Source organism: Octopus bimaculoides, chromosome 14 (genome assembly GCF_046866305.1).
Source record: "Octopus bimaculoides isolate indiv1 chromosome 14, ASM4686630v1, whole genome shotgun sequence".
Lineage (NCBI taxonomy): Eukaryota > Metazoa > Mollusca > Cephalopoda > Octopoda > Octopodidae > Octopus > Octopus bimaculoides.
In genome coordinates this window covers 2,396,144-2,411,790 of record NC_142941.1, presented here as the reverse complement: position 1 = coordinate 2,411,790, position 15,647 = coordinate 2,396,144, and the positions used below count along the sequence as shown (strand labels likewise).

Here is a 15,647-nt window from a genome sequence, read left to right as displayed (position 1 = left end):
TTACCAAGGTTGAATGCGTTCCTCTTGCTAATCACTCATAGAATGCGCTGGGTGTGTTTTCTCATACCACCAACACTGAAGCATAGTCCTTGGAGACAGTGCAGAATAAATCAGGATAGGGAGCAGCATAATAAAAACAATACAGTTGACAGAAGGATGCGAGTGAGAGAGAGAGAGAGAGAGAGAGAGAGAGAGAGAGAGAGAGAGAGAGAGTGAGAGAGAGAGAGAGATGATGTGTGGTTGGGCAGGTTGCAAGAGGCAAGCATATTGCATGGGGACAATGAAAAGAGGAAAGATAAAATGGTGACTTGGGTGGGTGATCAGTGTAAAATGTGGGTGGAGAGGACAGTGTTAAGAATGAATGGTGGATATCACATGAAATGATTCCAGGTAGTGAAGAACATAAGTGGTATCAGGGGAAAGCTGGTGAAGTAAGCAGTTCTGCTCACAATTATTTACAGCAGCAGAACACAGAAGTGAATAAGATGTTGGGTGATGAGGATGTCTTAAGGAAATTGAGTGAGGGTCACTTGTGTATGTATAATATATAAATATATATATGCACATTGTGCTTCAAGAGGTTCAGGATCCTGAGATTAGCCTGTTTCCTATCCCTTAGTAGCAAGTTCCATTCCTCTTAAGATATTGGCACTTCTTTTTTGGCTGTCCTCATCCATACGCATCATATATCTGTACCAGCGCAGTCTATTTTACTTGTGAACTACATCTGATTCCTCTAATTCCCAATTTTTCTTTCAACACACACACATGCACATATACATATATATATATGTATATGTGTATATATCTATATGTATGTGTGTGTGTGTGTGTATCTATAAAAAGCACCATTTGAGCATGGTCATTGCGAGTGCTGCCTGACTGGCACGTAAAAAGCACCCTCTACACTCTCAAAGTGGTTGGCATTAGGAAGAACATCCAGCTGTAGAAACCTTGCAAAATCAGATTGGAGCGTGGTGCAGCCTCCCGGCCTGCCAATCCTCAGTCGAACCATCCAACTCATGCCAGCATGGAAAGTGGATGTTAAATGATGATGATGACACCTGTATTCTATCATTCATGTACACTGACTTTGCATATCCAATGGAGCATGCTAGTTTCATTTCTTTCCAGTCTTCTCAAGTTCTGAAAGCCCATGTCTCACTGCCATGGGGTATCGTAGCTCTAACAGTAGCATAATGCATTCTACCCTTCACTCTGAGGGAAAACACCTTTGTTGCCAGCAGTAATAGTAGTTACCTGAACTTTTTCCTATCCATTAAATACGTTTGCACTTGGAGAGAAAGAGAGAGAGAGAGCGTTTGTTGCCAACAGAGGTAAAAGCTCTTTTAACTTTCTGAATCCTATTCTTATTCTAGCAACTATATTTTCAGTAACAGAAACCACCCCACTATCTCTGGTAACCTCAGCAATACCTGATGCATCTGCAGCTTTCTCTTCATGTCCAAAATAGTTTTATTCACCATGCTGCTGTCAACTTAAATTGCTGGTCCCTTGAGAGGGTCAGCATGAGATAACTCTTTTTTTATCCCATACATTCTCCACATTCAGTAGCCTCTCATAGCACTTCCATGCCACTTTCCTGTCTTCTGTATCAATGGCAAGTATGCTTTCATCATTCTAAATACACTTTTCACCAATGATACTTCAATTCTCTCACACTTCTGAGTAATTCACAATAATCGATCTACATGATGCAAGGCATGTGCACTTCTCTTCCATTTTGCCACACTTTTAACCAAGTATAGCTGTCACCAAGGTTTCCTATTAGCTATTTGATAATGCCCTCTACAACCATCTTCCTTCTTACCTAAGCCTGCTTCTTAACCTTTACTGCCCTATCAAACATGACATTCTACCACCATGTTACCGTCAGTTCAGCTGGGACTTTACCTCAGCCATACATCTAAATTGTAACCTTAGCAGGTAAGAATTCTCAGTTGTCATCTATGCTACAAGTGTTTAAATCTTTCTCCCAGCATTTGTATGCATCGATTAAAATTTATCTAAACTTATTCCTAACTGTGGGTGTCATTTATCTTCCACATCTTCCTTCTCCATTTTTTTTTTCTGTTTCTATTCTGCCTGGTTCTATCAACTTCCAAAACAAAGCAAGGAAATTTAATTTTCTCTAATGTTCCCATTTCATTGTTTTCCCAGAAATATCTTCTTCCTAAAGAAGTTACTATAACAGGTATGAAGACTGACAGAATGTTTTTTTATTACAGGAAATGTACTCCTATCACTATTGATTTTTTTTAACATCTAAGTAACCATTTGAAAGAGCCAATAGCTTCATCGTCAACCACAAATACCACTAATATCTAACGAGGAGCTGAATCTATATTTATTTATTTGGTTTGAAGAAAACATTTTTGTTCTATTTCTATTTTTTGTAGGATTTTGTTTAGATTGATTAAAGTGGTATTCATCATCATTTCCATGTATGCAATCAAATCAAGTTTCCTATAGCAGGATGCTTTTTCCATCCCAAACCCTCACCTGTTTCCAATTAAGGTAATACCCCACCCCCCGAACACTGAAAACAAACAACATTATCAGTGATGCTCATTTACAATCATCACATGATGTCAAGACGAGGGCACACACAAATACACACATTATGGGTTTCTTTCAGTTTCCATCTACCAAATTCACTCACAAAGCTTTGGTCAGCTATAGAAGACACTTGCCAAAGGTGCCACACAGTAGGACTGAATTTGAGACCACATAGTTGAGAAGCAAGCTTCTTAATCTTTATTAAAATAGTATTTACTAAATATGATATACTTCAAATAAAATGCAATCACTTGAGAATTGGTATATTTATATGAGAAACTTATAAATAAGCCAGAATCTTGTTTGTTCTTATATGATATCAATGATGTATAATGAGAAAACTGAAATATATAGGCATATCACAATTTAAATTATGACAGACATATCTTTGTATGTCATTATTTAGTGATTATAAATGGTAAAATTGTTCATTTTGTAACAATTTTAGCTTCCACAGTAATGCTATTAGGATATTGTATACTTATAAAACAGAGAAAAGAATGCATGGCAAAATAATTTATCATATTGTAATACATCATGGTAGATACCTTGTTTGCAGGTACTTACATCAACACAAATTACTTGTAAATGTTTGAAGAAAGCAGACAAATGTGTTGTAGGTGCACATAAGCAATGCTTGTTACATTTGGCAAGGAGTATTCTTACACATATCTTATTCCCATTCAGTGATTTCTAATCCATAATTTTGCACATATGGAGCATTCTGTAAGGTATATCTAAAGCCTTTGTATAATAAAACCTCTAAGAAGCTATTGAATGTAACTTTCAGTCACTCATGCCTTTAATCTTTCAGCTTCTTGTCATCAACGAAGTTTGTGTAATTTTGAGATGAATTCCTTATGTAATCAATCCAAATTGGAGTCACAATCATTTTAAGAACCAAAATCATCAGAAAAAATAAGTAAGTAATAAGTTCTCAAATATAACCTAATTTAGGTTTGTTTAAAATATGTTTTCGGTGGTGAATATGAGTAATTACATCATTATATCTGATACAATGGACTGGCAAAGAATATGTGACATGAGATGTTTATTGTGAAGATGGAACATCTTATGAGAAGCAAAGAATAACATGTAACAGAGGTTCAGAACACTCACAAATAATATACAATATTAAATGGTAGCAGTTTTTGTTAAAATATGGAAACATATAAATACAGAACATTGTGAAATATATTTGACTATAATGACATAATGTAGCTGATGATGATAGCTTGTCTTCATTCTGAATTGCAAACCTGATTTACATATAAAAGACACTTCAACTTAGTATAAAACAATATGAAAACCATAACTAAAGACTGGAAAAAATAGTACAAAATATAAGAAGATAACATTAAAATACTTAATTTTATTCTATTCAATCCACCCCAATATGGTAATTGGATGCAGTATGATGGTAATGATGATGATGATAATGACTATGATGACAGTAATAGTTTGACATACATATAAATATAATTTACAAGTAAACACATACACACAATATAAATGATATTGTTTATAATTTCTAAATTCCAAACAAAGATGGTACTTCTCATTGTATTGTATTATACAACATAACATTAATTTTGGTAACTTCCTAATAGCAGGAAATCACATTATGTGCACCATAACCAAAATCTACAACAAACCGCTACCTCATTACTTCTAACAACTTACAAGCTATAACCATATTTAAACAGGTTTCTGCTATACCAAACAGCTCAATAAATCTTTCATATAACATCAACTATATAGATACAACATTATATCTTCCTTATAACAAAAAACAAAACATACACTTTACAATCTATTTTATAGATAGTTTCTCTTGTTATTGATGAATATAAGTAACAAATATAATATAGACCCCAGTAATATTGTTTCCCTCAATAAAAACTGAGCCATTAAATATTTCAATCAACGACATTTAGCTAATTGTGAAATAAAACAATTTGAACAACGTTACTGAAAATGTGAGAATTATTATTCAGTCTCTTTGTTCTCTTGTTAATATTATGTTACAATAATATCTTAAACATTCACTGAGATTTATTGCATCAAATGAGATTATAAAAGATTAAATAGAAACTTACCTTTTTAATAATTATATCATTGGTTATTCAGTGAGAATAGAAAGACGTATTGTTGTAGAAAGATCCGTTGTACGTGCTGCTGTAATGGTGTGACAATGGCTGTATGTTGATGGAGTAGTGTAGCACGTCAGGCAGATAGTCTGCTGCTAGGAGAGGGTTGCATGTGTTGTTCAAGTTGTATGTTTTGTGGGAGTACATCCACCTAATAATATTCTATATGTATTTATCCTTAAAGATGATATTTGTTTGCTATTTACATATATATATATACATATATATATAGATAGATATGTAAACAGCTACACAAAACAAAATTGTTTAGTTAAATAATATCAGCAATGTGAAGGCTTAGCTTTGTTAGTGATTTCTTTCTATGTTTTAGTGAGAGTCTGATTGGCTGAATGACCTAAACAGAAGACCAATGACAATCTTCTCTTTTACATTGATTTTACTAGACAAAATACCTTAAATTCATACAAGGAAGAAAGTGAGACTGTGATATTCATCCTTCTTCACAATCCTCACTGCCATTATAACAATCTTTATGCTGAATTACATTTCTGCTAACAATTCTATGTCAGTATTCTCATTTAAATTCACATTTATTTATATTTCAATGAGAATGTTTATATTTTGTCACAAGAATATGACATGGACATTTTTAATTAAGTTTAAAATATTGCTTACAGTTAGTCTTAAACAAAATAGTGAAGAGATAATTACAAATATTTACAAAACATTTATATTGCTATTGTTAGATAACTACACTATAAAAGTAATTTCTAAAACTGGCAAAAGATTTGCTGAGAGAATGTAATCAAAAATGTAATCAAGCATTTTGACATCAGTGCAAAGTTTTAAGGAAACTGACAGAATGAAAACCTAAGTATACCTAGGTTGGATTGAAACCGCAACATATCAGTGTTGGCTTTGTTTTTTTACAGTTTCTATCAAAAGGCTTGATTTTATTATTTGCAGACAGTAGATATTATTAGTTATTCAAAAATAAAAGTGTCATAATCATAGTACAGAACCTTAAATTAACTAAAACAAAATTTAAACTAACTTTATGTTTTTGTCTCAGAACTCTTAGTCATATACAGACACTCGTTATCTATATATGTAGATGACTAATATAGAGGAAACACTAAGGAATGCTTTTATTGGTATTGTTTATGAACTGATAAGTGAATATGTAGAGCTAGAGATGAAGATAGTTGTTATTGCAACAGCCGATTAATTACACATGTTTCACTGGTGTTTCTTCACTGGAATCTTTTGATGTTGATGTATCATTGTTTTTATATATATTTTGATCTGAAATTTAGATGATAATAGACATTTCTGACAATATACTAAAACATATGTATACATAGACAAAAAAACAATTTAATATGCATTGAAGAATTAGAGATAATTAATAAATGTCAATATGAAATAAAAATGAAGTAAAAAAAACCAGTTCAGTTATTAACCTGATACTCCTGGTATTTCTTCGTAATGTTTCAAGTCGCCTTGTCTACCACTTCTCTTAGATGACATTGTATCTGATGTATAGTTACAAACCATAGCAGCATTATCTTCCACAGCATCATCACTTGATGTCACCACAACAGGTTGACAGTATTTCTGTTGACAAACCAATGATAAAGAAATGTGAGGAGACACCAAACAATGGAAGTTACAATCAACATGGACAGAGAACAATTTAATATTGGAATGTATTATTGAAGTTAAAATATATTCAAAGAGATTTCATTGTTCCTTTTTTACATATACAGTGAAGAGAGAGAAAATATTATAATGTTTCCACTTACTGGGGTAGGTTTTGGTAAAGTTCTTGACTGAACTGAAGATTCATATTTGTTCCGCAGCTGACCTTCTGCATAACATTCACTCTTGGATTTCTCAGAATAGATATTCCTTTTCACCATCTCTTCTGCATTCCTTGACATAGCAACAGAAGTGTTAGTCTGGTACAACAATTGTTTCATCTCTGCTCTACCTTGGTATGCTGTAGTCTTTGTTGCAGCAGCTGCTGTGTTATCTCTGTGTTTAATGCATTTCATAATACACAGTGTTATAGAAACAACAATAGCCACTGATATTATTACTGCTGAGGATACAATGATAATAACCCATGTCATATGGACCCTACCCGAAGATTGTAAAGGTCCACTCTTCGACATTGGTGATGTCTCGTTACTAACAGCCAATACCAAAGTGACACTAGTTGTTGACGACTGAACTGGACTACCACTGTCCTTCACAACAAACACCAGCTCATAACTTCCAGCATCATTTAGATAAACTTGTCTGGAGAATGATAAAGCACCACTGTGTGAGTTCATACTAAACAACTGTTTATCATTGCCTTGTACGATTGCATATCTGAGGAAAGCATTGTTTCCACTGTCCCCATCAGAGGCTCTCAAAACTGTGATGTCACTCTTACTCTGCGGATGGTACTGCACGTTCAGGGTGTAAGGGTCACTACTAGGATATGTGAAATAGGGAGCATTGTCATTTTGATCGAGAATCTCAACAACAACATTTGCTGTGTCATTCAGAGATGGGCTTCCGTTATCTTTGACAAAAACCTCAAACTTATACACATCTTGTTTCTCTCTGTCCAATGACATGGTGGCTGAAATGAAGCCATAACTGGTGATGAGAAATGGTAGATTGGATTTTTCTTTACGCAGCAGAGAATATGTGAGTTGTCCAGCAGATCCAAGATCAGGGTCAGTGGCATTGACAAAACCAATAGGGAAGTCTTTATCTTTGTTTTCATAGGTGAGGAATTGGAATGTATCTTTGGTAAACTGTGGTTGTACATCATTGATGTCCGTCACTTGGATAGAGAGGGTTTTAACACTTTTCAGAGGAGGTAATCCTTTATCTTGACACGAGACAGGAATGTTATAGTGTCCTTGTGTTTCTCTGTCCACTGGTTTGTTTAGAATGATTTTATATTCTTTAGATCCCATTGACTGTAGTTTGAATGTATCATGTTTGATATCACAGCTGACCTCTCCATTTTGTCCCACATCGTTGTCAGTGACCATCACATAAGCAATGAAACTACCAACTTTGATGTTTTCAGAAATGGTAGCTGTGTTGTCGTTGATTGCAGAAACATAATCAATATCAATAGATGGAGGATTATTGTGTTGGTTGATAACATTTACCAAAACAGTTGCTATGGAACTGAGAGGAGGGCTGCCCCCATCCCTGGCTTCTATAAACAGTTCATAAGTTTTCTTTTTTCCTAAACTCGTATATTTACTTAACAAAATAGTTCCGCTGGTTTCATTTAACTGAAAATAGGTTTTTGCTATATCTGATGTCTTTGGACTGAAATGGAAAGTAATTTTACCATTTTCACCAGAATCAGCATCACTTACAGATAAAACAATGATGGGTTTAGACTTGTGATGTGTACTTTGTATGGATATATTATATAAAGGTTTAGAAAATACAGGTGGGTTGTCGTTTAAATCTGTTATAGAAATATTTATATTCAAAACACCTTGTTTTGCTGGTGAACCTCCATCTTTAGCTATGACTTGTAATAAATATGTGTCTTTGACTTCTCTGTCTAATGATTCTTTCAAAACTATTTTAAGAGAAGAAATACCATCAGCTCTTTTAGACACTGACAGAGAGAATGGTTCTCCATTCTTTGATTTTAATTTATATTGTATTAAGGAATTTTGAAATCCTACATCTTTGTCCATAGCATTGGGTATTGATCTGTCTGAACCTTTGCGATCATGTTCACCAAACTCAATATTTACTCCTTTTATAGGAAATTCAGGTTCATGGTCATTGATGTCTTCTATTACAATTTTGATTTTTAGTACTTTTGTAACACTTGTTCCTTTATTGACAACAACTTTGACAATTCTAGAACATTCTTTATTGAATGTACAGAGATCTTCTGCATCCAATGTCTGAGCAGTGTACAGTTTACCTGTTTTGGTGATATTAAATAATTGTGCCACCTTTCGTTTGAATTGACTGAATGTTATCAAATGTTGGTCAGATGGTTTAACATTGTCTAAAAGTTTAGAATCAGCAGCAATGTCTGCTACATATGTTCCTGGACTTCTCTCTTCTTCCACATGGTAGGTAAGGTCTATGGTCAGGACACAGTGGACCATTGATAACACAATACACAATGACAATAACATGTTGTTGATAGTTGGTCTTGTTTAAAAAATCAAGTGTGTTAACCTAAGAAGAGAAATATGTTTCTATTTATTATCAGAAATAAATCATCTTAAAATATAGTTCTCAGTTACATTAGAAATATGAATCTATTACTTTACAAAACTACATTTATAGACTTTATGAAGAAGTCAATAATTTGTTTCAATGAATCTACAAAAGTGAAAAAAATAGCAAAAGCTACGCACCCTATGAAAGAGATTTTACTTAATTCACTGTTGTTGGATAACTACACTGAAGAACAAGAATGAGAAGCAGGACAATGATAACACCATCTTTTAACATCCATTTTCCATACTGGCATGGGCAGGATGGTTTGACTAGAGCTGGCAAGCCGGAGAGCTGCACCAGGTTCCAGTCTGGTTTGGTTTGTGTGCTTGGGGCTTTTAATGTGGCACCAGCACAAGTACTTTCATGTGACACCAGCATGGGTGTTCTTAGCATGGCACCGACACAGGACTCTTGCAGGCCAATCCTTTTCATCAGAGAATACAGCCTGAACACTTCTGCTCTGGAGGACGGTTCTTTCTGAGTACAGCAAGGTGCCAGGTATCTCAATCCTTTGGCGTCTTGTGTGAAAGGTTCAGTGTTCTGAGGTGGTCCTTCACCCCATGTCTTCCTGGGTCTCTCTCTTCCATGAGGGGCTGTCAGCATCCATCCACATAACATGACCAAACCAGTGCAGTCTTTTCTCTTGCACACAGCATCTAATCCCTCTAATGCCCAACTTCTCTCTCAAAACACTAGCACTCTGTCGAACATGTACACTTACATTACACATCCAGCAGAGCATACTGGCCTCATTCCTCTCTAGCCTTCACATGTCCCCTGCATTCAGGGCCCATGTCTCGCTTCCATCTAGCATTGCTGTTCGTATACATGCATCATACAATCTTCCTTTCACTCAGAGAGAGAAACCTTTTGTTGCCAACAGAGGTAAAAGCTCTCTGAATTTTCTCCATCTTATTCTTATTCTAGCTATTATGCTATCCATATGTTCACCCCTACTACCTAACTTGGTCCCCTAAGTAACAGAAATTATCCACTACCTCTAAAGAGCTTCTGGGGCATTTGATAAAATTGATTTCCCAAGTATCTGTAGTTTTTGTGGCTTCTCTGCATCTTCCACATATGAACATTATTTTCTCTGATAACCCTCCTACTATTCCACTGCACCTCGTGTGTCCATGGCTTAAACTGGGTACACCATATGGAATTCCTGGGTATGCCTTTCCAACAAATCAAGCAGGGCCAGTAACCTGAACAGGGTAGGGTCCTGTCTGTTTTTTTTCTTTCTTATGCATACTAAGACCTTAGTCTTCTAAGTTAACCTTAAGGCCCTTAAATTCCAGGTTTTGTTTCCATACCTGGAATTTCTTTTCCAGCTCTGATGCAGTATCTTCTTTGAGGACAACATCATCAGTATAAAGGAGTTCCCAGAAGCAGCCAGTCTTGAATTCCTCTGTTACGTCCTGAAGGACAATGATGAAAAGTAGGGGACTGAGGGCTGAGCTTTGATGGACAACTACCTGTACGCCAAATTCTTTACTATACTCATGGTTAACTTTCAGCTTACAGACAGCACCCCTGTTCATGACCTGTACAACTTCCACAAGCCACTCATCTACTCCTAGCCTTCTCAGAGCCCACCATATCACACAACAGCATACTCTATTGAAGGTTGAATATTTATCTTTAATATGAAAAAGAAAATTTATCTGACAAAGCATAAGAAAAAATATGCTCCTACACAATGACATAAAATTTATAAATTTTTTTTTTGCCTGATTTCTAACAACAGCACACAATAGATACCTGTATATATATCACACTGAAATGAGACCTAACAGAAGACTATTTCTTATTTTCATTTCAATGTTAAACTTCAAACTCTCATCTGAATGTATTTTATTTGTTTCTATATATTATTTGAATAAGATCAAATGATATGAACTTTAAAAAATGCAGAACATTGAATCTAAGAATATATAACACAAGATAGCAACAAGCAATAGTAAGTTCTATGTCTAAAAGAACTCTGCAATTCAGTCAGCAATTTATTATTGTTAATACCTATTTTGAGATTAGCCATGCTTGAACAGATCTTTCATCAAAGATATGTCTTTATATATATATATATATATATATACAGAACTATACATTATCCACAGCTAGATTACAAAAGAAGCATTTGAAATGGTACCACATAGTTGGATAAATCAAACAATGAGCATGTTTGGAATAGCAAAAAACATGGAGAAAATGCTTAATGAAAGTATGAAACACTGGAATACTGAATTGATCAGAGGGAAACAAAAACCTGGAACAGTGAACATCAGATGTGGAATACTCCAAGGTGATAGCTTATCTCCATTACTATTCATATTGGCCATGAGACTGCTCAGTATGATACTATGTAATGTTAAAATTGCTTACAATTTGGGGAAAGGAAATGGTCAGATAAATAATCATCTCCTTTTCATGGATGATATAAAGGCTTATGTGAAAAATGAGAAACAGCTTGAAAATCTTGTACATACTATCCACATTTTCTCAAATGACATATGTATGGAATTTGGCATAGAAAAGTGCACTATACTGAAAATGAAATGAGGAAGATTAGAAAGAAGCCAGGAAACTGAAATGCCAAATGGGCAAACGATGAGAATGGTTGAGAAAGGACAGTGGCATAAGTACTTGGGAATACTCGAAGCAGATGTGATAAAAAATGAAGAAATGGAACAAATTACCAGTAGAGAGTACACATGGAGAGTCAGAAAATTATTGTAGTCAATGTTGAATTCCAAACATTTTATTGAAACAATTCAAGAGCAGTACCCTTAATCAGATATGGAGTTGGAATTATAGACTGGACCAAAAATGATATAAAGAAGCCTGACAGAAAAACTAGGAAGTTGTTCCTTTTTCCACCATCCGAAAACTGATATCAACTGGCTGTACCTGAGGAGAGACCAGAGTGGAAGAGGCTTAATAGCAGTAGAATAAGTTATACAGATGGAAAGAAAAAGTCGAGTATTTACAGAGCAGCACAGAAAAATTACTAAAGGCAGGTGATGAAGCACATAATAGGAGAAAAAGGCAAGAATGAAATACAAAGAGAGCACATCAGATTGATCAAAGAGAAACCTCTGCATGGCTAATTTTGGAGAGCCACTGAGGACATATGTGAAACAAAATCCTAGACTCGGTTAAAAAAGGAGCAATTATAAAAAGAAACTGAGCCTAATTGTAGTGACCCAAGATCAAACAATGAAAACAAATAACTTGAGAAAAAATATAAATGGAAAGAATATGTCAGAAAAATGTAGAGACTGTGGGACCTGGAATGAGACAGTGGCACATATTGTGACAGAATGCTCCAAGTTGGCACAGGAAGAAAATAAGAAATGGAGGCATGACCAGGTTGTAAAAGTTTTACACTGGAAACTGTGCCAGAAATGGGGATTTGAAACTGGAAACACCTGGTACAATCATCGAGTCGAAAGAGTTGGAGAAATGTAAGATCTTGTGGGACTTTGCTCTTCAAGTAGACAAGAAGTTAGAAAACAATAGATCAGATATTACAATCATAGATAAGGAAAAGTGAAGTTGCTTACTTATTGACCCCATCATGCCCTTTTGATTCTAGGGTCGTAAAGAAAGAGGAAGAAAAACAAAGAAAATACAATCCTTTAAAACATAAATATTTAAATGATAAACTTATAAATAAGCAACAACTTCCTTAGTTCTTTATGTGATATTAACAATATATAATGAGCAGACTGGAATATATGGACATATTACAATGTAAATAAATGACATACAAAATTAAATATGTCATTAATTAGTGGTTCTGAAAAGTTCAATTAGAATGAAAAATGTTCCTTCCATAAAATGTTAGTGTCCACAGTGATGATATTAAGATATAATATATAGAAAACAGAGGAAAGTATGCCTGACAGAGTAATAATTAATGATTCCATGACTTATTACAGTTGAGATATTGGTTGATGATACACAAATTGTTTATTGTAAATATTCAAAGGAATCAGACAAAAGTGTAATAGGTGCACATTAACAGTGTACTTAAGAATGCTTGCTACATCCAGCAAAGAATGTTCTTATCATATAAATCTATCGTTTTTCATATTCAGTGGTTTCTAACAAATAATTTTACATATCTGGAACATTCTGTATGATTCTTCTAAAGTCTTTGTATAATAAAACTTATGTAAAGCAGCCTCACAATCATCAGAGAAATTAAATAAGAAATAAATTCTGCAATCCAACACAGTTTCATGTAGTTTAAAATATACTTGCATCATTTGTCTGAGAAATAAAACAATCCATGAATGATGAAAGAATCTCAGATCGGAGAACTAACAAAAGAATAAATGACATGGGAGAGTTAATGTAAAGATGAAACATCTTATGAGGAACAAAGAATAGGAAGAAACAGTTTGAGTCGATATTTAGAGCACCTACCAATTCTGATAACTACAAACGGATGGTAGCAGTTTATGTGAATTATCTAAAAACCTGGATAGAGAATATTGTGAAATATATCTGAACACAATGCTGAAGAATTGTTTTCAGTTTGAATTGGAAACCTTGTTTATAGATAAAATACATTTCAGTTTTAATTTCTGTAAATATAAGCTTTAAATGATATTAAAATATCACAAAAGTTCATAATGAAATCTTGGAAATACATTATAAATTACAATATGGAATTTAGGCTCAAATTATAGAAATTAATAAACTATGGAAGTAGATGAAATAGGTTGATGTACTTGAAAACAATGTATTATTCTGTCCAAACCATGCTAACATGGAAGCCACATAGATGATGATGATGACGACAACGGCAATGATTTGACATAAATGCTATTGTCTATATTTCTTCACTTCTAGTCAGAAGTGGTTTTTCTCATTATTTTATCTTCTACAACATGACACCATATCTGGTCGTTCCCTGACAGCAGTAAATTGTAATATGTCCGCCATTATCCCCAGCTAAAATCTATAACACACTCCTATGTCATAAGTTCTAAACTCACATTCAATAACCATATAAAAAACATATTTCTGCTACACAAAACGTCTAAATATATCTTTCATATAACATCTACTATACAGATGAAATATTCTATCTTACTTTATAACAAACATGCACACGCACACACGCACGCACGCACGCACACACACACACTTTATAATACATCTCATAGGTTGTTCTCAGTTGTTACTGATCAATATATGTAACATATATAACATCGTTTCAATGAATAAAGACTGAGTGTTGAACATTTCAATCAACAACTTGTAATTAGTTGTGAAATAAAAGAGTTTGAACAGCATTAATGAAAAATATGTACAAAATGTTCAGTTTCTTTGTTCTTTTGTTAATATTTAATACATATTCAGTGAGATTTATAATATCAAATGAGATTATAAGAGATCAAATAGAAACTTACCTCTTTAATAATTATATCATTGGTTATTCAGTGAGAATAGAAAGACGTTTTTATTGTAGAAAGATCCATTGTACGTGCTGCTGTAATGGTGTGACAATGGCTGTATGGTGATGGAGTAGTGTAGCACGTCAGGCAGATAGTCTGCTGCTAGGATAGGGCTGCATGTGTTATGGAAGTTGTATGTTTGTAAGAGTATATCCACCTAATAGTATTCTGTATGTATGTATCCTTAAAGAAGATGTTTACTATTTACATGGGTATCTATTTAAATACTTAGAATTATGTTTATACTAAAACATAACATAATTGTTTGGGATAATAACATCAGTGATGTGAATGCTTGGCTTTGTTAGTGAATTTTTTCTATGTTTTATCCAGAATCTGATTGGCTGAGTGATCTAAACAGAAGACCAATAACAATGTTCTTTATATTGATTCTGGTAGGCAAACACTGCCTGAAACTTAAAGTGAGATTGTGTGATGTTCATCCTTTCTCACTATCATTTACTGCCATTATAACTATCTTTATGCTGAACTACAAAATTCAATGTTAGTATTCCTATTCAAATTTATCTTTCAATAAGAATGTCACAAGGCTATGTGACATACACATTCCTAATCAAGTTCAAACTATCGTTTATTGTTAAATGAAACAATAAAGCAATAATTGCAAATACTTATGAAACATTATACTCTTATTTCCAGATATCTACAAAATAAAAATAATTTCTAAAAGTGGTGAAACATTTAGCAGGATAATATAGTCAAGTGGATTGATGCAAGTGAATAACTTCATGAAACCTGACAGAATGCAGAGCAAAATAAATCTGGTTTGGATTAAAACTAACACATACCACTGTCAGCTTTGCTTTTTATGGTTTCTATCAAAAGGCCTGCTTTAATTATGTGTAGATACAATATCTTTCTAGTTTTTCACATCAAACAAAATTAATGTGATTATAGTACAGAACCTCAAATTGACTAAAATAAAACTGTATTGATTTTCACAACTTTCAATTTATTTATCAGAATCACTTCTCATATTCTGACACTCCTTGTCCTTACAATTAAACAACACTAATAATATAGAATGACTTCATTGGCATGGTATTTGCATTGATCAGCTGAGTATTGTATATATATACAGAGAGTAGGGTAGATATGTTATTTCAGGGTAAAAATTACACATGCTTTACTGGTGTTTCTTCATTAGAATCTTTTGATGTAGATGAATCGTTGTTTTTATATATATTTTGAT

The 15,647-nt window shown here is 33.8% G+C and overlaps 1 protein-coding gene across 1 annotated transcript in view; it reads right to left on the bottom strand.

Moving 5' to 3' along the window:
* Positions 1-15,647, bottom strand: part of LOC106877100 (protocadherin Fat 4-like) — a 31,166-nt gene extending 15,519 nt beyond the window's left edge. The window contains exons 1-4 of the mRNA XM_089363291.1: positions 14,390-15,647; positions 6,497-8,918; positions 6,155-6,308; positions 5,924-5,996 (exon numbers count right to left, since the gene is read on the bottom strand). Coding sequence (XP_089219417.1) covers positions 5,924-5,996; positions 6,155-6,308; positions 6,497-8,875 — 2,606 coding nt within the window. The 5' untranslated portion in view covers positions 8,876-8,918; positions 14,390-15,647. The remainder of the gene's footprint in view (positions 1-5,923; positions 5,997-6,154; positions 6,309-6,496; positions 8,919-14,389) is intronic.